Raw genomic sequence first — 26,785 nt, 5'->3', positions numbered from 1 at the left:
TTTATAAAAAGTAACCAAAAAAAAGTCTGAGGAAGAGAAAGAATGAAGAAAAACGAACAGCACCTAGGAGACCCGTGTGACACCACACACACACACACACACCAACACACGCAAGCCCCACAAGGAGGCGAGAGAGAAGGGGCAGAAAGAACATCTGACCAAATAAATGGCTGAAAACTTCCAATCATTTCCACATCCAAGAAGCCCAACAAACTCCAAGCAGAATAAACTCCAAGAGATCCACATCAGACAGATTTTAATAAAACTGATGAAAGACAAAGAATTTTGACAAGAGCAAGAGAAAAGCAATTCACCACATACAAGGAATCCTCCCCAAGATTCACAGCAAATTCCTCATCAAAACCCACAGGCCAGAGGCAGTGGGACGACAAAGCCACGGTGCAGAAGAGAATGGCGGCCAACCACGAACTCTGCACCCAGCAAGCTATTCTTCAAAACAGAGGAGAAACGAAGATCTCCCCAGGTGAACTAAAACCAAAAGAATTTATCACTCACAAACTGGCCCTAAGGAAACACTAAAGGAAGTTCTTCAGGTTCTCTCACACCACATTCCAAAATTAACTCAGATGGACAGTGCACATAAAAGTCTTTGTGACCTTGAACTAGTCAACAGTCTCTTACAAAAAGACATCTATAGAAAGGAAGACAATATTCTCAGATCACATATCTGATATGGGTCTAAAACTCAGAACACATAAAGAACTCTTACAACTCAACAATAAGAAGCAGTGCAAATGGACAAAGGATTTGAACAGCCATTTCTCCAGGAAGATATACAACTGTCCACAGCACACGAACCAATGCTTGGGAAATGCTGCAGCATCATTATTCAGGCGGGAAACGCACAACAGAACCACGAGATGCCACTTCACACCCACTCGGATGGCCACAATCAAAAACAGAGAAAAGAACATGAATCACGAGCGTCACCCCAACTCAGGAATTCCACTCTTAGGCACATACCTTTGAGAACTGGAAACACAGGTACACACAAAAACTTGTATACAAACATTCATGGCAGTCAAAAAGTATAACTGACAATCAATAGATGAATGGAAAAACAAAATGTGCATGCCATAAAAAAAGACTTATTCATCTATAAAGAAGATCGGAGTAGTGATGCGTGCTATAACACGGACGGCCTCAAAAGCATTATGCTATGAGGCCAGTCACAAAGGGCCACAAGTTGTATGACCCCGTTCGTATGAAATGTCCAGAAAAAGCAAAGCCCACAGAGACAGAAGTACAGACTGGTGCTGTCAGGGGCAGGGAATGGGAACGACCACTAACACGGGCAGGACTTCCTTGGGAGGTGATGAAAGAGTTGTGGTGGTGACGGCCGCACACCTGCATGGCTGCTAAAACCCACCGGGCTGTGCGTTTCACAAGGGTGAATTACACAGCATGTGAACTAGGCCTCATTTTTTAATTTTTTTCAAAAAGCAGATGAACATGAAATAATAAACATCTACATGTTCTTTGGCCCTTCTAGAAACTGCGCCGTTGCTTTCTGGGCCCAGCCGCCTGTGTGCAGCGCCCCCGGCTGCGTACCTTGAGGTGCTGGTGCATGCAGTAGCGGCACACCTTATGCTTCAGCTCGTGGGTGACATCACTCGAGAAAGGAATAAACCCACATTTTGGCTGCAAAATAAACAAATATGGGAGGAAAACTGTTTAGGGAGAAATCACATCCCTTCATAAGCACTTTCAGCAAACCGAGATAAAGACACGCAAAGCCGAGGACTGGCGTGCTTCCCCATAAGCATCCCCAGCAGGTGTTGGCTACAGCTCCCAGTGGGAACGTATGCGTTCCTCATCACATAAGTATAAGTTCCTCATCACATCGCTCAGCCTTTGCTACATCTCAGGAGAAGACTCGACCAGACCTCCCAGGAGGGAAACACACGGGGCCCCTCCTCCCAGCTTCACGAAGCGCATCTCAGTAAAGAGCGTGGCCTAAAGGACAGCGGGGAGTGCAGCTCTGCCCAGTGCCCCTCCATGGAGCAGAACCACTGACAGGTGAACTGGAAGGTGCTGAGCCGACACTTCCAGAACATTACTGAGCTCCACCCGTGTCCTCAAAGCTCTGCTCTCACGACTCAACACGCCCCACGCATGGACAGGGCGCTGAGAATGTGCTTGGTGCTGGGCACCTGCTGGTGACATGTGCGAAGCGCCCACCCTCCGTCCGGGGACGTGGGGCACCTACCTGCACCTGAGCAGCACGAGGGAGGCCAGTGTGCTCGGGGCCGTGGGAGCAACCCGGGACCAGCACCACAGAGGCCCCGTGGAAGGAGGCTGAGCCGCCACCCTCCATGCTGACAGCAGAGCACAGAGGCAAGGGCCAAGCCCTCTGCCAGTTCCCACCCCCTCAATCAGAACAGAAGAGAAATGCCCTTGTGGGCCCAGATCCAGGACTCCTGGCCACAACCATCTGGAGCCTCCAAGCATTAAAGAGGTTTTGTGTGCCTCTACAGAAATCCCTCCTGAACGGGGCACAAGCAAAGGAGCTGAGCGCCACTGGTCTATGGAGCCTGCCCCACAAACTAAGCTAGAACAAGGCAGGCTGTGTCACCAGGCTGGCACAGGGCGCACCACAGGGCCAGGGCCAGAGGAAGGATGCCAGAAGCGATGCCTGGTGAATGGCACCCTCAGAGGAAGAAGTGGGAGGTGGGAGGCGGAGCCCGGTATGACCTTCCCCTGCAGACCAGCAAACAGGCCTGGCCCAGCCCCAGGTGTGTGGTGCTGACTCCCCTGTGGGTTAACCCCCAATAATCAGCCTGAATGGGAGACTCGGGGGTCAGCATCCCTCTCTGATCTGGCTGGCAGAGCACAGGAGGGGCTACGGGAAGGTGCGGGCAGGCCAGGGGTCTGGAAGCTGAGAGCAGCAGGGCCCCAGGGCATCACGCCGTGGCTGGGACACTGCTTCTCTGGGAAACGGGTTCCAGGCAGACCCATCACAGACTATGGGAAGACAACCCACTTCAAACCTGGGACGGTCCCCTTCCTTCTGCCTACAAAATTTCCCCCTTGAGAAAATTTCACCTTAATCTCTACACACAGAATTGGCCGATGCTCCGCAAAACGGTAGGTGTCAAGTCTGGTTAAATTAGGAAGGCACATGGCATAACCACTGAGCGTGTCCAGGTCCTTGTCGCAGCGAGATTCTAGAAGAGAAAACAGGGAGGGCACCAGAGGACCGTGCCCGAGAGACAGGAGGCCGCCTGAGCAACCGAGGACTCCCATGGGGTGAGGATGGGCCTGGTCCAAACAGGTCTGGCCTCTGTCCTCGGCTCCTGGGGATGTCCTGCCTGATAAATGGGTTCTCCTGGGGGCTTTGCACTATGAGGGGAAGTAACGATGGGAACGGGGGTGAGGGCTGACCGCGGAGGCTGAGGTCATCGGCAGGGTAAAGTATCTACATGGCTGACCCCCAGGAACACCGACCACCAAGCTCAGGGAGCATCCCACGGCTGCGGGAAGGTACGCAGTGCCCACGACCCCAGGGGGAAGGGATGGTGCTGCTGGGTCCCGCCTGCAATGACCACTAACTGGGAGTTTAACAGCAAACCTGAGAGTGGTCTTGGGGACTACTGCCCCAACCCTGCAACTCTCTTAACCAGAAACTCAGACAGGCCGCAGCCCAGGCAAACCATCAATTTAACATAGCCCTCAGGAAAGCTCTGCAGTGCTCTGGATATCCCGCACACCAGTATTTTCTCAGCACTGACTCAGCAGAAACTACTGGAGGCAGAGTCAGAGAAGATGGGCCTGTCCATATCAAGAGGAATCCACTCTCTTCTGCTGTGTGACAAGGAGCCTGTGATCCATCATTACAGAAGCTCTTGTTACTACTAAGCAGTGCAATCCAAGTTGCTGGTTATAAAGGAAAATGACGTGGGGCAGCGCTGCAGCTGATGAGAGGCCTGGAGCACACCCTCAGCTGTCTTCCCCCGGCTGAGGAAAGGGGGAACCCAGAAGCTGGCCTGGCGCTGAAGGCAGCTGTGTCCTCCCCGCTTCTGGGCCCTTCCAGAGGGCACCCTGCTTCTTGCGGCACCCTCCAACCAGCAGCTACCCGGACCCCAAGGCCCCCTTGCTCTCTTTTTCTTAAATCAGGAAGGAATTTTGTTAGCCATTTTACAGCCTTGCTGACGTGACGGGCCACACTTTGATAAGAGGGGATTCCCACACTCCACAACGCTTGGATTGTGAGTTTCTGACCTCCGGCTGGGAACGGAAAGGCTCTGACCTGCTTACTGCCCCTGCAGGCACCAACACGTGCATGGCAAGAGAAATGTGTGGTTGGCAGGGAGGGCTATTTGGCGATGGGCGGGGGAGGATATTTGGTGTTGGCAGGGAAGGCAGTGACCACAGAAACTCACCTGTCTGCCGGGCCCCCTCCAGGAAGAGAGGCCAACGGGCCTGGATTCCAGCCTCGGGGGCAGGTTCTTGAGGGCTGCAGACCACCTGCCCAGGCCCCTCTGCTGCGGCCCAGGCCCACCACAGTAACTTCCCCTCGGTTCCTCCGACTGGGCCCCTCTGCCCTGCCTTCCCTTCCCTAAGTGTCCCCCAACTCTGTCAGCTCCCTCTCTCTCCCGAATGTATTTTTATGACATTCTATTAATTAGTTCTTGGTCATACATTGTGCGCTGTGATCTGGTTATCTGATGCCCAGAGCTGTGTTCATGAGTGTCCAAGGATTTCTTCCCCTGATGGGAAGTATCTGGCATTAAATGCATCACTGGAAAACATCTCATGGCAACACAATAATTACTGAAGACGGTAGCTACTTAATATCAATGATAACATCAAACATGTTTCAAGTGGAATATTATAAATTACAAACAAAATGTGTAAGTTAAAAGTACACTTACCTGGTCTTTCAGTCTGTATCTTTAAACAAAGTTGTTTCACAAAATCTAAAGGCAGCTGAACAACTTCCTGTAAGAACAAAGAGGAAATGCTCATTCCCCACGTGGCTTTGGAGAGTAACGGTCATTTTGTCATTTTAAGAACATATATCCAGGTTACGCAGAGAAGCCCGTGTTTTGAGTCCCTAAGAGTCACGGTCTCTGATGACGGTTTGTCAGAGGGGGCCAGCCCGGCACCCAGCATCAGCCCCGGGCGCGCCTCACCCCGGGAAGCTGAGGGTCCACCCCGGCCCGGACGTGAAGGTGCACAGAGAGGTCAGGCTGAGGGTGGCCGAGCAGAAAGAGGCTTGAGCTGAGGACAACCTGAGGATTCCAGCACTCTCAATGGGGAAGCTGCTCAGGCAAAGGGTCTGCTCTGCTGACTAACCCTGGGGGAGACTCGCACCCCCATCGACCACAGGACTCAAAGGGGCCCCGCCAGCACAGACGAGGGACATAAAGAGCAACTCCACTCCCCAGGGTAGTTCCTTCGTGACATCCCAGGACAAAAGGCTGTTTACTTCAGGCAGGAGGCACGCCTCCTCTGGCTCCCCTTCTTCCTGACCTCTCAAGTTTCTAGAGCGGCAGAATTCTAGCCTCTGAAAAAGCACCATGGGGACTCAGAAGACGTACTAGAGGCGGCCTGGCCACATCACCCAGGGTTTTGCCTGGGAGTTCCCGAGACATGCCTGTGAAGACTCACCAAGATGCACTGTTAAGTGAAACAAGCAAGATGCGAACAGTGAGGTCAAGAAGTACAGAACACACTAGTATCTCTCTGGATAGACACAGGTGTGAAAGGACAGCATCTGGGAGGGGAGCTGCAGAGCTAAGCGAGCGGGGTGGGCAGCACAATATCCTTTGCACTGACACCCTGTAGTACAAGCTGCTAAAGCTTGTTCAGCAAGCACGTGGACCTACTACCAATCCAAACACTAAATGAAGATTAACACACAAATCTCGTGTTGGCAGCCTGCAACGTCTCGGGTACCGGTGGCCACTCCTACCCCAGGCCCTTCCACCCTGGCTCCAGTGCTCCCAGGAGCAGGCACTACATCAGCCATACCAGGTTTCCCTCGGCTTCCTTGCACCTGGAACCCCAAGTTCTTTTGAGTGCCCACCCCTCTACTGATGGGTCCAGGGGACTGGTTTTAGGGGCAGACAAAGGACCCAGTTCTGACCAAAGAGATGGTGGGGCTGGGGGACGTTTTGGAGAGCATCCCTTGCTCTGAAACCAACACTAAGAGAGGTGGCTGGTGTCTACCTCTGGGCACTGCTGGGCCTGGACACAAAGGATAAGGGGCAGCATAGGATGGAGACAGCACGGAGGTGGAAGAGCAGAGAAGCCTGGCACCTGGACCACTTTCTTGAGCCTCAAAACAACAAAACTGGAAAACTCCACCCCCAAGTTCCACAGATGCCTCAGTAATAGGCCACTCTGAGCTGGGGTTCTCTGTTAAAACCCCACCTTCCTGCCTCATAGAAGAGCATAACAAAGCAGACACCTCCCAGCTCTTGGGGACAGCGTCACCCTCTCCACAAGCACAAGGACACCCACACACTCTGCCACCATGCCAGCCAACATGTCTGCTCCCCAGTCTGTTTATGCCAGCTGAATTTGTGAATTTCTCATTTACCCCAAAATGTCACAAACTGATAAAAATGTTGTTTCTATAAAAACTAGGTTGACTCTTCAAAAAAGGGTGCCAGGAAACCTCGATATCCACACGCAAAGGATGAAGGTGGTCTCCAACCACATGCCATACAAAAGCTAGCTCAAAATGAACCATGACCTAATATAAAACCTAAAACTATAAAGCTGAGAAAACATAGTGGAAAATCTTCAGGGCTCTGGATTTGGTAATAGATTCTTACATGTGACACGAAAAGTATAAGCAACAAACAAAAATGAATAAATTGGATTTCATCAGAATTAAACTTTTGTGCAAAGGACATTATCAAGAAAGTGACACAAACTATAGAATGAGAGAAAATATTTGGAAACCACATTTGGAAACCACATCAAACCATTTGATGAGGGTCTAGTATCAGGAATATATGAAAAACCAACAACAAAAAGACAAACAATCCAATTTTAAAAAGGGCAAATGACTTGAATCGCTATTTCTCCAAAGAAGATATATACAAATGGCCAATAAGCCCATGAAATAATACTCAACATTATCAGCCATAAAGGAAATACAAATAAAACTGCAATGCAATGCCACCTCAAGCCTAGGATGTCTATTACTAAAAACAAAAAATAACAAGTCTTGGAGAGGCTATCGAGAAACTGGAGTCCTCCTGAACTGCTGGTGGGAATGTAAAATGGTACAACCGCTGTGGATTCGAGTTTGGTAGGTCTTCAAGAAGCTAAGTATAGCCTGGCCATAAGACCCAGCTTCTCACTCTAGGTACATACCCAAAAGAACTGAAAGCAGGGATTCAAACACATTCTCATACGCCAATACTCACATTTACATTATTCACAGTGATCAAAAGACAGAAACCACTCAGGGGTCCACCAACAGATGGCGAAAGAAACTGTGGTCTCCACGCAATGGAGTGTTACTCAGCCATGAAAAGGAACAAGTTCTGACAAATGACAACATGAATGAACCTGGGAAACGGTTGCTAACTGAAAGAAGCCAGACACCAATGGACAAATGTTGTATGACTCCACGTATATGAAATATTAAGAACAAGGAAATTCTGTGAGAGACAAAAAGGAGATTACAGGAAGAGTGGAGGAGAGGGAATGGGGAATTACTGCATAATGGGTACAGAGTTTCTGCTTAGAGTGATGAAAAAGTTTCGAAACTAGCGATGATGATTAAGACAACACTGAGAATTAACATCACTGAATTGCACACTAAAATAAGAAAATCATAAAACGGCAAATTTTATGATAGATATGTGTGTGTGTGTGCGTGTGTGTGTGCATGTATCTTTTTTTGTTCATTTATTAATTAAAAAATAAAGAAACAAAATAAAACAACATACATACTCAGTAATTCACAATATCATCACTTAGTTGCATATTCATCATTTTTTAGAACATTTGAATTAATTCAGAAAAAGAAATAAAAAGACAACAGAAAAAGAAATAAAATGAACACAGGAAAGTAAAAAAAAGATTATACCTACCATACCCTTACCCCTTGCTTTCATTGATCACTAGCATTTAAACTAAATTTATTTTAGCATTTGTTCCCCCTATTATTTATTTTTATTCCATATGTTCTACTCCTTTGATGACAAGGTAGATAAAAGAAGCATCAGACACAAGGTTTTCACAATCACAGAGTCACATTGTGACAGCTTTTTCATTATTCAATCATCCTCAAGAAACATGGCTACTGGAAAACAGCTCCACATTTTCAGCAGTTCCCTCCAGCTTCTCCATTACATCTTCAATAACAAGATGATATCTACTTGATGCATAAGAATAACCTCCAGGATAACCTCTCGACTCTGGAATCTCTCAGCCATTGACGCTTTGTCTCATTTCCCTCTTCCCCCTTTTGATCCAGAAGGTTTTCTCAATCCCCTTGATGCTAAGTCTCAGCTTATTCTAGGGATTTTCTCAATCCCTTGATGATGAGTCTCCGTTCATTCCAAGATCTCTGTCCCATGTTGCCAGGAAGGTCCACACCCCTGGGAGTCATGTCCCACGTAGAGAGGGGTAGGGTGGTGAGACTGCTCGTTGTGTTGGCTGGAGAGAGGGGCCACATCTGAGCAACAAAAGAGGCTCTCTTGGGGGTGACTCTTAGGCCTAAATTTTAAGTAGACTTGACCTATCCTTTGTGGGGTTAATTTTCATATGAACAAACCCCAAGACTGGGGGCTCTGCCTATAGCTTTGGTTGTCCACACTGCTTGTGAGAATATCAAGAATTCAACTTGGGGAAGTTGAATTTCTCCCCGTTCTCACCACTCCCCGAAGGGGGCTTTGCAGATACTTTTCCACTCACTGATTCAATCACTCTGGGATTCATCAGGGCATCACTCTGGACAAACCAGCAAAATCTCATGTCCCACCTGAGATTCCAAATACTTATGGCATTCAATCAAACTATCTACATAAGTTATATTAGGAAATGCACTAGTCCAAATATAAATTTTGTAACTAATAAACATTTTTTGCTTTAGTCTCACACAGGTGACAATTTAAAATACATTACCATCTATTTTCAGTACCCTGCAATAATGACATTCCTTTGTTCTTCCTGATGCAAAAACATTTTTAAAATTGTACCTTGTACATTTCACTACTATTATACAATCTAGGCATTCCTAGATTATACCATCTCAATCTTTAACATCCATCTTTCTTTCTGATTTCATCTATGTCCCCAGCCCTCCTCCCTCTATCATTCTCACATGCAGCTTCATTCAGTGTTTTAACATAATTATATTACAGTTAGGTAGTATTGTGCTGCCCATTTCTGAGTTTTTGTATCCAGTCCGGTTGTGTAGTCTGTATCCCTTCAGCTCCAATTACCCAATATCTTACCCTATTTCTATCTCCTGATGGTCTCTGTTACGAACAAATTATTCCAAGTTTATTCACTAATGTCAGTTCATATCAATGAGACCATTGAGTATTTCTCCTTTAGTTTTTGGCAAGTCTCACTCAGCATAATGTTCTCAAGGTCCATCCATGTTGTTATGTACTTCATAAGTTTATTCTGTCTTAAAGCTGCATAATATTCCATCGTATGTATATACCACAGTTTGTTTAGCCACTCGTCTGTCGATGGACATTTTGGCTGTTTCCATCTCCTCGCAATTGTAAATAACGCTGCTATAAACATTGGTGTGCAAATGTCCGTTTGTGTCTTTGCCCTTATGTCCTCTGAGTAGATACCTAGCAATGGTACTGCTGAGTCATATGGCAATTCTATATTCAGCTTTTTGAGGAACCATCAAACTGCCTTCCACAGTGGTTGCACCATTTGACATTCCCACCAACAGTGAATAAGTTTGCCTCTTCCTCCACATCCTCTCCAGCACTTATCATTTTCTGTTTTGTTGATAGTGGCCATTCTGGTGGATGTGAGATGATATCTCATTGTGGTTTTGATTTGCATTTCTCTAATGGCCAGAGACATTGAACATCTCTTCATGTGCCTTTTGGCCATTTGTATTTCTTCTTCTGAGAGTTGTCTGTTCAAGTCTTTTTCCCATTTTGTAATTGGATTGGCTGTCTTTTTGTTGTCGAGATGAACAATCTCTCTTTTTTTTTTATTAATTAAAAAAAAATTAACTACCACAACATTTAGAAATCATTCCATTCTACATATGCAATCAGTAATTCTTAATATCATCACGTAGATGTATGATCATCATTTCTTAGTACATTTGCATCGATTTAGAAAAAGAAATAGCAAGACAACAGAAAAAGAAACAAAATGATAATATAGAGAAAAAAATAAAAATAAAAAATACAAAAAATATATATAAAAAACAAACAAAAAAAAACTATAGCTCAGATGCAGCTTCATTCATGTTTTAACATAATTACATTACAATTAGGTAGTATTGTGCTGTCCATTTTTGAGTTTTTGTATCCAGTCCTGTTGCACAGTCTGTATCCCTTCAGCTCCAATTACCCATTATCTTACCCTGTTTCTAACTCCTGATGGTCTCTGTTACCAATGACATATTCCAAGTTTATTCTCGAATGTCAGTTCACATCAGTGGGACCATACAGTATTTGTCCTTTAGTTTTTGGCTAGACTCACTCAGCATAATGTTCTCTAGGTCCATCCATGTTATTACATGCTTCATAAGTTTATTCTGTCTTAAAGCTGCATAATATTCCATCGTATGTATATACCACAGTTTGTTTAGCCACTCGTCTGTCGATGGACATTTTGGCTGTTTCCATCTCTTTGCAATTGTAAATAACGCTGCTATAAACATTGGTGTGCAAATGTCCGTTTGTGTCTTTGCCCTTAACTCCTTTGAGTAGATACCTAGCAATGGCATTGCTGGGTCGTATGGCAATTCTATATTCAGTTTTTTGAGGAACCGCCAAACTGCCTTCCACAGTGGTTGCACCATTTGACATTCCCACCAACAATGGATAAGTGTGCCTCTTTCTCCGCATCTTCTCCAGCACTTGTCATTTTCTGTTTTGTTGATAATGGCCATTCTGGTGGGTGTGAGATGATATCTCATTGTGGTTTTGATTTGCATTTCTCTCATGGCCAGGGACATTGAGCATCTCTTCATGTGCCTTTTGGCCATTTGTATTTCCTCTTCTGAGAGGTGTCTGTTCAAGTCTTTTTCCCATTTTGTAATTGGATTGGCTGTCTTTTTGTTGTTGAGTTGAACAATCTCTTTATAAATTCTGGATACTAGACCTTAATCTGATATGTCGTTTCCAAATATTGTCTCCCATTGTGTAGGCTGTCTTTTTACTTTCTAGATGAAGTTCTTTGATGCACAAAAGTGTTTAAATTTGAGGAGTTCCCATTTATTTATTTCTTTCTTCAGTGCTCTTGCTTTAGGTGTAAGGTCTATAAAACCACCCCCAATTATAAGATTTGTTAAGATATTTCCCTACATTTTCCTCTAACTGTTTTATGGTCTTAGACCTGATGTTTAGATCTTTGATCCATTTTGAGTTAACTTTTGTATAGGGTGTGAGATACGGGTCCTCTTTCATTCTTTTGCATATGGATATCCAGTTCTCTAGGCACCATTTATTGAAGAGACTGTTCTGTCCCAGGTGAGTTGGCTTGACTGCCTTATCAAAGACAAATGTCCATAGATGAGAGGGTCTATATCTGAGCACTCTACTCAATTCCATTAGTGAATATATCTACCTTTATGCCAGTACCATGCTGTTTTGACCACTGTGGCTTCATAATATGCCTTAAAGTCAGGCAGCATGAGACCTCCAGCTTCGGTTTTTTTTCTCAAGATACTTTTAGCAATTCGGGGCACCCTGCCCTTCCAGATAAATTTGCTTATTGGGTTTTCTATTTCTGAAAAGTAAGTTGTTGGGATTTTGATTGGTATTGCGTTGAATCTGTAGATCAATTTAGGTAGAATTGACATCTTAACTATATTTAGTCTTCCTATCCATGAACACGGTATGCCCTTCCATCTATTTAGGTCTTCTGTGATTTAACAGTTTTTTGTAGTTTTCTTTGTATAGGTCTTTTGTCTCTTTAGTTAAATGCATTCCTGAGTATTTTATTCTTTTAGTTACAATTGTAAATGGAATTCGTTTCTTGATTTCCCCCTCAGATTGTTCATTACTAGTATATAGAAACACTACAGATTTTTGAATGTTGATCTTGTAACCTGCCACTTTGCTGTACTCGTTTATTAGCTGTAGTAGTTTTGCTGTGGATTTTTCAGGGTTTTCGATATATAGTATCTTATCATCTGCAAACAGTGAGAGTTTTACTTCTTCCTTTCCAATTTTGATGCCTTGCATTTCTTTTTCTTGTCTAATTGCTCTGGCTAGAACTTCCAACACAATGTTGAATAACGGTGATAGTGGACATCCTTGTCTTGTTCCTGATCTTAGGGGGAAAGTTTTCAGTTTTTCCCCATTGAGGATGATATTAGCTGTGGGTTTTCCATATATTCCCTTTATCATGTTAAGGAAATTCCCTTGTATTCCTATCCTTTGAAGTGTTTTCAACAGGAAAGGATGTTAAATTTTGTCAAATGCCTTCTCTGCATCAATTGAGATGATCATGTGATTTTTCTGCTTTGATTCGTTGATATGGTTGGTGTATTACATTAATTGATTTTCTTATGTTGAATCATCCTTGCATACCTGGGATGAATCCTACTTGGTCATGATGTATAATTCTTTTACTGTGTTGCTGGATTCAATTTGCTAGAATTTTGTTGAGGATTTTCGCATCTATATTCATTAGAGAGATTGGTCTGTAGTTTTCTTTTTTTGTAATATCTTTGCCTGGTTTTGGTATGAGGGTGATGTTGGCTTCATAGAATGAATTAGGTAGCTTTCCCTCCACTTCAATTTTTTTTTGAAGAGTCTGAGCAGGATTGGTACTAATTCTTTCTAGAATGTTTCGTAAAATTCACACGTGAAGCCGTCTGGTCCTGGGCTTTTCTTTTTGGGAAGCTTTTGAATGACTGATTCAATTTCTTTACTTGTGATTGGTTTGTTGAGGTCATCTATTTCATCTTGAGTCAAAGTTGGTTGTTCATGCCTTTCTAGGAAGTTGTCCATTTCATCTACATTGTCGTATTTATTGGCATAAAGTTGTTCATAGTATCCTGTTATTACCTCCTTTATTTCTGTGGGGTCAGTGGTTATGTCTCCTCTTCCATTTTTGATCTTACTTATTTGCATCCTCTCTCTTCTTCTTTTTGTCACTCTTGCTAAAGGCCCATCGATCTTATTGATTTTCTCATAGAACCAACTTCTGGTTTTATTGATTTTCTCAATTGTTTTCATGTTCTCAATTTCATATTTCTTTCCTTTTGCTTGATTTGGGGTTAGTTTGCTGTTCTTTCTCCAGTTCCTGTATTTTTGCCCTTTCTTCTTTTTTGATATAGGCATTTAGGGCAATAAATTTCCCTCTTAGCACTGCCTTTGCTGCATCCCATAAGTTTTGATATGTTGTGTTTTCATTTTCATTTGCCTCGAGATATTACTGATTTCTCTTGTAATTTCTTCCTTGATCCACTGGTTGTTTAAGAGTGTGTTGTTGGACTTCTGGAGAAGATGGCGGCTTAGTAAGACGCGCGGGTCTTAGTTCCTCCTCCAGAAAAGCAACTAAAGAAACAGAAACAATACGAAACAGCTCCCGGAGTCACGACAGAGACCAAAAAGACAGCGTACCCCATTCTGGAACAGCTGAATGGGCAGGGAGAATCCGCTGCGGTGAGCTACCCGAGGGGCGCGCGTTTTCCCGGCCGGGGCGGCTGGCAACTGGGATCCCCTCCACGCACGTGGCTCACCGGCCTGACTGGGAACGTTGGGTAGCGGGGCCCTCCCGTCACGCTTGGCGTTTGGGGCCAGCTGGGCAATTAGGACAGGCACTCTCCCAAGCCGCGGCGGCCAGCGACCCCCACCTCCACACGCGGTTTCCCAGGCCGACTGCGGTGCAGACAGACGAGCGCCACGAGCGCCACCTACTGGGCAGGAAAAGAAAAACAGAGCCCAGAGATTTCACAGAAAAAGCTTTCAACCAGCTGTGTAACACACCCAGGGAAATCTGATCAAATGCCCAGACACCAGCAGAAAATAATGGATGACGCTCGGAAAATTGAAGATATGGCCCAGTCAAAGGAACAAACCAATAGTTCAAATGAGATACAGGAGCTGAGACAACTAATGCTGAATATACGAACAGAAATGGAAATATTCTTCAAAAACCAAATCAATAAATTGAGGGAGGACATGAAGAAGACATGGGCTGAACAAAAAGAAGAAATAGAAAATCTGAAAAAACAAATCACAGAACTTATGGGAGTGAAGGACAAAGAAGAAAAAATGGAAAAAACAATGGATACCTACAATGGTAGATCTAAAGAGGCAGAAGCTACAATTAGTGAAATGGAGGATGGAACATCTGAATTCCAAAAAGAAACAGAAACTATAGGGAAAAGAATGGAAAAACTTGAGCAGGGGATCAGGGAACTGAATGACAATATGAAGCGCACAAATATACGTGTTGTGGGTGTCCCAGAAGGAGAAGAGAAGGGAAAAGGAGGAGAAAAACTAATGGAAGAAATTATCACTGAAAATTTCCCAACTCTTATGAAAGACCTAAATTTACAGATCCAAGAAGTGCAGCACACCCCAAAGAGAATAGACCCAAATAGGCGTTCTCCAAGACACTTACTAGTTAGAATGTCAGAGGTCAAAGAGAAAGAGAGGATCTTGAAAGCAGCAAGAGAAAAACAATCTGTCACATACAAGGGAAACCCAATAAGACTATGTGTAGATTTCTCAGCAGAAACCATGGAAGCTAGAAGACAGTGGGATGATATATTTAAATTACTAAAAGAGAAAAACTGCCAACCAAGACTCCTATATCCAGCAAAATTGTCCTTCAAAAATGAAGGAGAAATTAAAACATTTATAGACAAAAAGTCACTGAGAGAATTTGTGACCAAGAGACCAGCTCTGCAAGAAATACTAAAGGGAGCACTAGAGTCAGATACGAAAAGACAGAAGAGAGAGGTATGGAGTAAAGTGTAGAAAGAAGGAAAATCAGATATGATATATATAATACAAAAGCCAAAATGGTAGAGGAAAATATTATCCAAACAGTAATAATACTAAAAGTTAATGGACTGAATTTCCCAATCAAAAGACATAGAATGGCAGAATGGATTACGACCCAGCAATACCACTGCTAAGTATCTACTCAAGGGACTTAAGGGCAAAGACACAGACGGACATTTGCACACCAGTGTTTATAGCAGCATTATCTACAATTGCAAAGAGATGGAAACAGCCAAAATGTTCATCAACAGACGAGTGGCTAAACAAACTGTGGCGTATACCTACGATGGAATATTATGCAGCTTTAAGACAGACTAAACTTATGAAGCATGTAATAACATGGATGGACCTAGAGAACATTATGCTGAGTGAGTCTAGCCCAAAACTAAAGGACAAATACTGTAAGGTCCCACTGATGTGAACCGACATTTGAGAATCAGCTTGGAATATATCATTGGTAACAGAGACCAGCAGGAGTTAGAAACAGGGTAAGATAATGGGTAATTGGAGCTGAAGGGATACAGACTGTGCAACAGGACTAGATACAAAAACTCAAAAATGGACAGCACAATAATACCTAAGTGTAATGTAACTATGTTGAAACACTGAATGAAGCTGCACCTGAAATATGGTTTTTTGTTTGTTTGTTTGTGTGTTTGTATCTTTTGTTTTTGTTTTTTTTCTTTTTCCTTTATATATATATATATATATTATTAGTATTATTTTAATTCTCTTCTCTATATTAACATTCTATATTTTTTTCTGCTGTTTTGCTAGTTCTTTTCCTAAATCGATGCAAATGTACTAAGAAATGATGATCATACATCTATGTGATGATACTCAGAATTACTGAGTGCATTTGTAGAATGGAATGATTTCTAAATGTTGTGTTAATTTCTTTTCTTTTTTTTGATTAATAAAAAAATTAAAAAAAAAAAAAAAAGAGTGTGTTGTTGAGCCTCCATATATTTGTGAATTTTCTGGCGCTTTGCCTATTACTGATTTCCAACGTCATTCCCTTATGATCTGAGAAAGTGTTGTGTATGATTTCAATCTTTTGAAATTTGTTGAGACTTGCTTTGTGACCCAGCATACGGTCTATCTTTGAGAATGATCCATGAGCACTTTAGAAAAAGGTGTATCCTGTTGTTGTGGGGTGTAATGTCCTATAAATGTCTGTTAAGTCTAGTTCATTTATTGTAATATTCAAATTCTCTGTTTCTTTATTGATCCTCTGTCTAGATGTTCTGTTCATTGATGAGAGTGGGGAATTGAAGTCTCCAACTATTATGGTAGATGTGTCTATTTCCCTTTTCAGTGTTTGCAGTGTTTGCCTCAGGTATTTTGGGGCACTCTGGTTCAGTGCATAAATATTTACGATTGTTATTTCTTCATGTTGAATTGTTCCTTTTGTTAGTAGATAGTATCCTTCTTTGTCTCTTTTAACTGTTTTACATTTGAAGTCTAATTTGTTGGATATTAGTATATGTAGCTACTCCTACTCTTTTCTGGTTGTTATTTGCATGAAATATTTTTTCCCAACCTTTCACTTTCAACCTATGTTTGTCTTTGGGTCTAAGATGTGTTTCCTATAGACAGCATATAGAAGGATCCTGTTTTTTAATCTATTCTGCCAGTCTATGTCTTTTGATTGGTGAGTTCAATCCATTAACATTTAGTGTTATTACTGTTTGGGTAGTACTTTCCTCTACCATTTTGCCTTTTGTATTTTGTATGTCACATCTGATTTTCCTTCTTTCTACACTCTTCTCCACACCTCTCTCTTCTGTCTTTTCGTATCTGTCTCTAGTGCTCCCTTTAGTATTTCTTGCAGAGGGGGTCTCTTGGTCACAAATTCTCTCGGTGATTTTTTGTCTGAAAATGTTTTAATTTCTCCCTCATTTTTGAAGGAAATTTTGCTGAGTATAGAATTGTTGGTTGGCAGTTTTACTCTTTTAGTAATTTAAATATATCATCCCACTGTCTTCTTGCCTCCATGGTTTCTGCTGAGAAATCTACACATAGTCTTATTGGGTTTCCCTTGTATGTGATGGATTGCTTTTCTCTTGCTGCTTTCAAGATCCTCTCTTTCTCTTTGGCCTCTGACATTCTGACTAGTAAGTGTCTTGGAGAAACTCTATTTGGGTCTATTCTCTTTGGGGTGCACTGCACTTCTTGGATCTGTAATTTTAAGTCTTTCATAAGAGTTGGGAAATTTTCTGTGATACTTTCTTCCATTAGTTTTTAATCCTCCTTTTCCCTTCTCTTCTCCTTCCGGGACCCGCACAACATGTGTATTTGTGCGCTTCATATTATCATTCAGTTCCCTGAGTCCCTGCTCATATTTCTCCATTTTTTTCCCTATAGTTTCTGTATCTTGTTGGATTTCAGAGGTTCCATCCTCCAGTTCACTAATCTTAACTTCTGCCTCTTGAAATCTACCATTGTAGGTTTCCATTGTTTTTTTCATCTCTTCTACTGTATCTTTCATCCCCATAAGTTCCGTGATTTGTTTTTTCAGACTTTCCATTTCTTCTTTTTGTTCATTCCTTGCCTTCTTCATATTCTCCCTCAATTCACTGATTTGGTTTTTGATGAGGTTTTCCATGTCTGTTCATATATTCTGAATTAGTTGTTTCAGCTCTTCTGTCTCATTTGAACTATTGGTTTGTTCCTTTGACTGGGCCATATCTTCAGTTTTCCTGGTGTGATTTGTTATTTTGTGCTGGCGTCTAGACATTTAATTACCTTAATTAGTTTATTCTGGCGATTGCTTTCACTTCTCTTACCTATGGTTTTCTTGCTAGATGAATTTGTTGTCTATCTGTTCTTTGACCTTCAGTTCAGCTTTTTCTGGACCTCTAGCTTAGGTTTTGTTTTACAGAGGATAATTTTTCAGTTCTTGTTTTCTTGTTTCTTGCCCTGCTTGTTTGGTGCCTTTTCCCTCCCCACCCTTAGGAGGGTCTACGTAGGTATTATAGACTCCAGCCGGGTTTTCCCAGACTAAACTGGCCTCCTATCAGGGGGAAGGAGTCACCTGCATCAGTTTTCCCTGAGGGTGAGACCCAGCAGGTTAAAAGACTTTCCTGTGAAGTCTCTGGGCTCTGTTTTTCTTATCCTGCCCAGTATGTGACATGTCTGCCTGCGGGTCACACCAGCAAAAGATGTTGCGGCATTTTTAACTTTGAAGACTCTCCCTGCTGGGGGCGCGGTGGAGACAGAGGAGAGGTTGTAGGCTGGTTTTAATGGGTTCAAATTGCCAAGCCCTGGGGTCTGAAGTCCTTGAGGGAGGGATTCCACCTGAGTTGGGCTTCACCCCTCTCCTGGGAAGGCATAGGTGGGAGACAGCCCTGAAAGCAGCCCATTTCTGCCTATGCCTGGGGCAGTTGCAGACGAGAAGTCCCGCTGCTGAATCCAGAGGCTGCCAAGTCTCCGTAGAAACACAGCCACTAAAACCTCTGTTTCCTCCTTGTGTTAGTTAGATTCAGTTGTCAACTTGGCCAGGTGAGCATACCTAATCTTGTTGCTGCGGATATAAGCCAACGGTACGTGAACCTCATCTGTTGCCAATTACATCTGCAGTTGGCTAGGAGGCGTGTCTGCTGCAATGAGTGACATTTGACTTAATTGGCTCGTGCTTAAATGAGAGATCGCAACATAGCACAGCCTAGCAGCTTGGCATTCCTCATCTCAGCACTTGCAGCTCAGCCCAGGCCCTTGGAGATGGAGAAAGAAATCACCCCGGGGAAAGTTGTTGGAACCCAGGGGCCTGGAGAGAAGACCAGCAGAGACTATCCTGTGCCTTCCACGTAAGAAAAGAGCCTCAGTGGAAAGTTAGCTGCCTTTCCTCTGAAGAACCAACAAAAAAAATCCCCTTTTATTAAAAGCCAATCCGTCTCAGGTGTGTTGCATTCCAGCAGCTACCAAACTAGAACACTCCCCTTTCCTCTTTTTCCATGAGCCCAATGAGCGACCTCTGCCTTGACCAGGTTTTGAGTCTCTTTCCTTTCCCTCTGGGAAGCCGCCTGTGGGGAAGGGGTGCCGGGCACCAGCCGCCACGGCTTGGGGAACTCATGGTTTTGGGGAGGCCTGCAGCCGGTCCAGCTGGTCTAGACTGGGATACACTGTGTGTCCGGTCACTGACATGGCTCCAGGAGCTGTTCTGTACTGCTTCTGGTTATTTAGTAGTTGTTTTGGAGGACGAACTAAAACGTGCACATTGCTAAGCCGTCATCTTGGCCCCCGCATGTATCTTTTTACCAAAATATAATTTTTCTAATCAAATTGAATACTTTGAATGCAAAAAAAGACTTGAAAAAGATGAGCTATCAAAAAAATTATTATAGAATTAGGTCAGGTAACTGTATTAGCTAGGGTTCTCTAGAGAAAAAGAATCAACAGGAAATATTGGTAAATATAAAATTTATAAAAGTGTCTCACGTAACTGTGGGAATGTACAGTCCAAAATCTGTTGGGCAGACTGTGAAGCTGACTATTTCAATGGAGGGTCTGGATGAACTCCACAAGAGAGGCTCTCCGGCTGAAGCAGGATGAGAGCCTGTCTCTTCTGAATCCTCCTTAAAAGGCTTCCCATGATTAGATTGAGCATCACTCATTGCAGAAGACACTCCCTTTGGCTGATTCCAAATGGAATCAGCTGTGGATGCAGCTCACATGATCATGATTTAATTCTGAGATGTGCTCACAGCAACAGACACGCCAGCACTTGTCCAACCAGACAAACGGGCACCACCACCTGGCCAAGTTGACACATGGACCTGACCATGACAGTAAATCAATGGGAAGAGTGGGAGTTGTCAAAAATCAAAACTTCTAAACTTGGATTTTCTCAAAAAAGTACAAGTTCTCACCCCACTTTAGAGAAACCAAAAATGCAAAGCACCAGATGGTAGATTCTGAATGTTGGTTAAGTAGGAAAGGTAAAGAATTGCCATCAAGATTCAGCCTCAAAGACTGATTATAATATAAAAATTCAGTGAACTAAAGTTGAGAGCATGGGTTATCAGGTTGAGGCCTATTGTAGGGGGTCCTAGGGGGTAAGCTCTTACAGCAGTCACACAGATTCAGGAGTGTAACTGTTAATTCTAAATTCTCAGATACTGAGCTGTTTTTATAAAACATGGTCTTTCCCAGAAACTTCAGGTTTTTATGTGACACGTGAGACTCAGAGTTTGAGCTCTGAAGCTATGAAAGTCAGCAGTACCCAATACAGGAACTGCTAAAAAGTTGAAAAAGTGATTAGACATAGAGGAGAGAAATGAATGAAGCCATTCTGGACAGGACTAAGGTATATCAGAAGACTGGGTAAAGGATGACATCACCCATGTTCTAAAACTTAAATTTCTGTGTGAGAAGGGAGAGGTGTTTATTTGGTGAAAAATTTATATTTTAGGTAGTACACTTCTTAATTTAACTTGTACAGTCAGTTTAGTTAACACCATAAGTACACGGAATCTTGAATAGAGCATGAGATTTTGCTGGTTTTTCCAGGTTAGTGTGATGCCCCGATAAAACCCAGATTTGGACAGTGAATAAAGAAGTATCTGCAAAGTCCCTTTGGGGAAATGGGGAGAAGGGGGAATGTGCTGGTTTAAAAAGACGTATGCCCCCTAGAAAAGCCATGTTTTAATCAAAATCCCATTTCATAAAGGTAGAATGATATGTTTGAAACTATAATCAGATCATCTCTCTGGACAATGTGATTTAGTCAAGAGTGGTTGTTTAGCTGGATTAGGTGACATGTCTCTACCCATTTGGGTGGGTCTTCCTTGGTTTACTGGAGTCCTATAAAAGAGGAAACATTTTGGAGAATGGGAGATTCAGAGAGAGCAGCACCACAAAGCAGAGAGTCCACGAGCCAGTGACCTTTGGAGATGAAGAAGGAAAACGCCTCCCGGGGAGCTTCATGAAACCAGAAGCCAAGAGAGAAAGCTAGCAGATGACACCATGTTCGCCACGTGACCTTCCAGCTGAGAGAGAAACTCTGTGTTCTCCATGTGCCCTTCCACTTGAGAAAGAAACCGTGAACTTCATTGGCCTTCTTGAACCAAGGTATCTTTCCCTGGATACCTTTGATTGGACATTTCTATAGACTTGTTTTAATTGGGGCATTTTCTTGGCCTTAGAACTATAAACTAGCAACTTATTAAATCCCCCTTTTTAAAAGTCATTCTGTTTCTGGTATATTGCATTCTGGCAGCTAGCAAACTAGAACAGGGAAACATTCAGTTTCCCCATTTGGAGAATTTCTAATATTCTCACTAGCAGTAGGAACAACCAAGTCAAGAGGCTGAGCCCTTGATCTTGTGATTCACCCCAATGAAACTTATTCCTGCACAACATTGGATAAACCTACTTAAAATTATGCCTAAGAGTCACCCCCAGAAAACTCTTTCATTGCTCAGATGTGGCCTCTCTCTCTAAGCTGACACAGCAAGTGGACTCACTGCCCTCCTCCCTAGGCGCGACATGACTCTCAGGGTTGTAAACCTCCCTGGCAACATGGGACAGAAATTCTAGTATGAGCTGGGACCCAGCATCAAGGGATTGAGAAAACGTTCTTGACCAAAAGGGTGAAGAGAGAAATGAGATAAAATAAAGTGTCAGTGGCTGAGAGATTTCAAACAAAACTGAGAGGTTATCCTGGAGGTTATTCCTACACAACACATAGGTATCCCCTTTTTAGTTTATGGTATATTGGAGTGGCTAGAGGGAAGTGCCTGAAACTGTAGAGCTGTGTTCCCATAGCCTTGTTTCTTGAAGATGACTGTATAATGATATAGGTTTTACAATGCGTCTGTAAGATTGTAAAAACCTTGTGACTGATGCTTTTATCTAGGGTATGGACATACGAGTAAAAAATATGGATAAAAAATAAATAATAGGGGGAACAAATGTTAAAATAAATTGGGTAGATTGAAATGCTAGTGGTCAATGAGAGGGAGCGGTAAGGGGTATGGCAGGTATGAGTTTCTTCTTTTTTCTTTTTTATTTCTCTTGCTGGAGAGATGCAAACGTTCAAAAAAATTTTTTTTCATATATTTTTTGTATTTTTTATTTTTATTTTTTTCTCTATATTATCATTTTATTTCTTTTTCTGTTGTCTTGCTATTTCTTTTTCTAAATCGATGAAAATGTACTAAGAAATGATGATCATACATCTATGTGATGATATTAAGAATCACTGATTGCATATGTAGAATGGAATGATTTCGAAATGTTGTGTTAGTTCTTTTTTAATAAATAAAAAAATCTTTTTTAATTAAATTAAATTAAAAAAATAAATTGGGTAGATGGGGAATACTAGTGGACAATGAGAGGGAGGGGTAAAGGGTATGGGAGTATGAGTTTTTCTTTTTTCTTTCTTTTTCTGGAGTGATACAAATGTTGACCATGGTGATGAATACACAACTATGTGATGATACTGTGAGCCACTGACTGTACACCATGTATGGAATGTTTGTATGTTAAGAATGTTTGTATGCTGCTTCATCAATTGCAAAAAAAAAAAGATTCCGACTCAAAGTAATGACCTTACCTACCCCAAAAGAATACAATATGGGGGAACTCCCAGCAAGCAAAGACATCGCCCTGCTGAATACAAGTCTCAGAATCCCCATTTCACAGGGGATGACACGGTCAGTGCAGATGTCATCAGTGCCATGACAGAAATGGAAGAGGTGGGATCAAATCCAGAGCCAAGGGACTTTCAGGGAAGGTGGGTGAGTAGGAGCTCCAGAACTCACTCCTCATCCCAAACCAGCTGAAACAGCTGCCCTGGGCTCCAGAGCCCAGGGAGAATTAGAGAGCATCTGGGAACAGCAGGATGAAGAGGCTGAGAGACTGTAGCAAAGAACCCTGAGGCGGTGGCTCCACGCCTGCTGCTGGCACCCATGCCCCACTCTCAGGCCAGCCCACTTGGTCCCTGGCTGGCTGCTGCGGATGGAGAGGGATGTGGAAGGCCTGTTCCCTGAGAATTTGGGATGGGAACCACAGCTGAGCACTGATCACAGCTTTCAATGGGCAAATTCGGATCGCTGGCTCTGGGCTCTGAGCCTCTGCCTGAGCCTGACCCAGGCAGTGACTGCGAACAGGGGCCAAGACAGTGGCAGTTTCAACATGCAGGGGTTCCTGGGGTTGCTGAAGGGCACCATCTGCTGGGCAGCAGAGCACAGCTGCGAGAGGCCATCAGAAAGGCTTTGGGGAGTCTTTCCTGACCCTCTCCCCAGGGCTCTTTGGAACTGGTCTGAGCCCCACGTGGGTTCCTGGCTCTGTATCTGCTGGAAAATACTGACTTGGAAAAGTCCTCTCTGGTTGATTCTCCTCCCAGAATTTGCCCTCCAGGCAAGAAGCTAGAAACAACAAAAGAAAGATTCAAAAAAAAAGAAGAAAAATCATAGAGGCAAAGCAAAAACAGATTAGGTCAAGATTCCCCAAGCAGGAAAAGAAGAAAGGAAGCTTTCTCCTGGAGATGAAACAAATGCACAAACAAGTGCAATATTTAAAACTGAACCACTGGCTCAGTGGTAAAATGCTCACCTTCCATGTGGGAGATCCAGGTTCGATTCGATTCCCAGACCATGCACCCAAAAAGAAAAATAAACAAACTGAACCACATATCCAGGGCCAGAATCAAATGAAGAAGAGCTAAATAAATAAATACATAAATAAATCTCATCAGTTCAACATGGGCAATTTTAACAGTCTAGAATAAGTTAGAAACCTTAACACAAAGCCAATCTACTAAACAAGGCAAGAGAGAAACAGACCTTCATGGTAAACTCATCAAGCTAATTAGATGTCTAGACATCAGCAAAAAATTACAAGCCAGACTAAGAAACAGGAGGATATGGCCCAGTCAAAGGAACAAATTAGAAGTTCGAACAAATCTCCTAAATCAATTCAAAGAGATGAAGGAAAATATGGCTAAAGAGACATAGGATGTTAAGACCACAGTGGGTGAGCATAAAGAAGAACTGGAAAGTATGAAAAGAAACGTAACAGAAATTATGGAAATGAAAGATAAAAATACCATTAGAGGCACACAACGGCAGATTTGAACGGACAGAAGAAAGAATCGGTGAACCAGAAGATAGGGCAATTGAAACCTTACAACAGACAGAAGACAGAGAAAAGAATGGAAAAGTTTGAGCAGGGTCTCAGGGATTTCAGTTGACAGCATGGAGCATGCAAACAAAAAACTCATGGGTGTCCCAGAAGAAGAGAAGGGAAAGGGGCAAAAAGAATAGCTGAGGAAACAGTGGAAAATTTCCCACTTCTTATTAAAGACATAAATATACATGTCCAAGAACCGCAATGTACTTCAGAGTAAGTCCTAAGAGATCTACTCCGAGATACATACTAATCAGAATGTCAAATGCCAAAGATAAACAAAAAAATCCTGAAAGCAGTAAGAGAAAAGTGACTCATCAAATATCTAGGAATAACTTAACCAAGGAAGAAGAAAAAATAGAAAAGTGGGACCTCCTCAGAACTGGATACTTCTCTGTTTCAAAGGATGTTGTCAAAAGGCTAAAGAGGCAACTGACTCAATGGGAGAAACTATTTGGAAACCACATTTCTGATGAGTTTGATATCAAAATATACAAAGAAGCTCTACAACTTAAACTCAATTAAAAAATGGGCAAAAGTCATGACTAGACATTTCTCCAAAGAGGAAATACAGATGGCTAAAAAGCACATGAAAAGATGCTCAACATCACTAGCTATTAGGGAAATGAAAAATCAAAACCACAATAAGATAACATCTCACACCTATAAGATTGACTGCTATTAAACAAACAGAAAATTGTAAGTGCTGGAGAGGATGTGGAGAAACTGAACACTTATGCACTGCTGGTGGAAAGTAGAATGGTGCAGCCACTGTGGAAGTCTGGCAGTTCCTCAGGAAGCTAAGTACAGAACTACCTATGATCCAAAAATCCGCTACTAGGTATACACCCAGAACAACTGAAGGCAGGGACTCGGATATCTGCACACAGATGTTTGTAATGGCATTATACACAACTGGCAACAGATGGAACCAACCCAAGTGTCCATCAATGGATGAGGAGATAAACACCATGTGGTATATACATGTAATGGAATATTGTGCAGGTGCAAGAAGCAATGAAGAGTTGTTTTTTAATTTAATTGCATTATGGTCAGAAAAAATGTATAAGATACTGATTCCTCACAATTGAGACTTCTAATGTGATGTAGTGTTTGGTTAATTTTTGTAATTGCTCCATGCATACTTAAAACAACCATATAGTCTTTGTTGGGTGCATTCTCTCTCCTTCTGTGTGGTCTGTATGTATATACACTTATATATACAAATTTGTAAATGGTGTTGTTCAAGTCTCAAGCCTTGTATACGCATACTACCTTTTTTCTATCTGATTTATCAATTTATGAAAGTTCCTCTAATTGTAGGTTTTTTAATTTTTCCTTATTACACCTAGGTTTTGCTCTGTGTTTTGAATTTATACTATTAATACAGTTAAATTCATGATTCATGATATTGATGTTTGTATCTTTTGTACTGATTCTTTCCTTTGTTTTTAATAAAATTTTTCTCCTTATCCTTAAAAAAAAAAAAGCAGCAGCAGCAATGAAGTCCTGATGCATGGAATGATGTGGATGAACCCTGAGGACATAATATTGAGTGAAATAAGCCAGACACCAAAGAACAAATATTGTGTGATCTCACTGACATGAACTGATCATAATAAGCCAACTCACGGAGTTAGAATCTAGAATATGGTTTATCAGGAGATAGAACAGTGGTAAGAATGGGGAGCTGATGCTAAATTTGGGCAGCATTTCTACTTAGGTTCGTTATAAATGTTTCAAAATGAATATAGTGCTGATGGTAGCACACGATAGTGAGTGTAGCTAATAGTGTGGAATTATGCTTGTGAATGTGACTGAAAGGGGACGTTCTGGGTCACGTATGTTACTAGAAGGAAAGTTAGTGAATAAAACATAGGACTATATAACACAGTGAACTCTGCGTGGCTGATGGCTGTGGTTAACAGTAAAAATATGAGAACGTTCTGCCATAAATTATAGCAAATGTATGACACTACCACAAGGCATTAATAACAGGGTAGTGTGGGGAATTACACCTAATGTGAACTGTGGACTACAGCTAAGAACACTATTTTTTAGCCTCCCATCTCCCCTGACAAAGGCACCACACTAACGCAAAGGTCAACCCCTGGGGGTATATGGGAATGTTGTATCTTTACATGTCTGTTACATAAACCTACAACTTGTCTAATTAAAAAAAATAGCAATTTTTTACACAGTTATCACACCGCCCCCCAACCCCCATAAAAAATTCCACAGCCAAAAATGACTCATGCAACTATTCTAGACCCAGTGTCCAGCACAGGCCAATGGTTACCAAACCTGTAATAAAAAAATGGAAAACTAAGGTAGGGCTTAACAAACAAGTATGACTGCCGAATCATTATACTGATATTTTTTTTAATCTCTAGTATCTTAGAGCTGTTGCGCTGTGCTTTAAAATTTAGTGCTTTTTTGTATATATGTTATTTTTCACAAAAAAAGAAAAAAGTGATTAAAAAATGTTT

At 42.4% G+C, this 26,785-nt stretch overlaps 1 protein-coding gene across 1 annotated transcript in view; it reads right to left on the bottom strand.

The window, feature by feature from the left end:
* Nucleotides 1-26,785, bottom strand: part of IPPK (inositol-pentakisphosphate 2-kinase) — an 80,251-nt gene that overhangs the window by 38,944 nt on the left and 14,522 nt on the right. Inside the window, exons 4-6 of the mRNA XM_077138780.1 lie at nucleotides 4,896-4,962; nucleotides 3,067-3,188; nucleotides 1,573-1,662 (exon numbers count right to left, since the gene is read on the bottom strand). Of these exons, the coding sequence (XP_076994895.1) occupies nucleotides 1,573-1,662; nucleotides 3,067-3,188; nucleotides 4,896-4,962 (279 nt within the window). The remainder of the gene's footprint in view (nucleotides 1-1,572; nucleotides 1,663-3,066; nucleotides 3,189-4,895; nucleotides 4,963-26,785) is intronic.

The sequence above is a fragment of the Tamandua tetradactyla genome, chromosome 2, assembly GCF_023851605.1.
Source record: "Tamandua tetradactyla isolate mTamTet1 chromosome 2, mTamTet1.pri, whole genome shotgun sequence".
NCBI lineage: Eukaryota > Metazoa > Chordata > Mammalia > Pilosa > Myrmecophagidae > Tamandua > Tamandua tetradactyla.
This window is presented reverse-complemented; position numbering and strand designations above follow the sequence as displayed.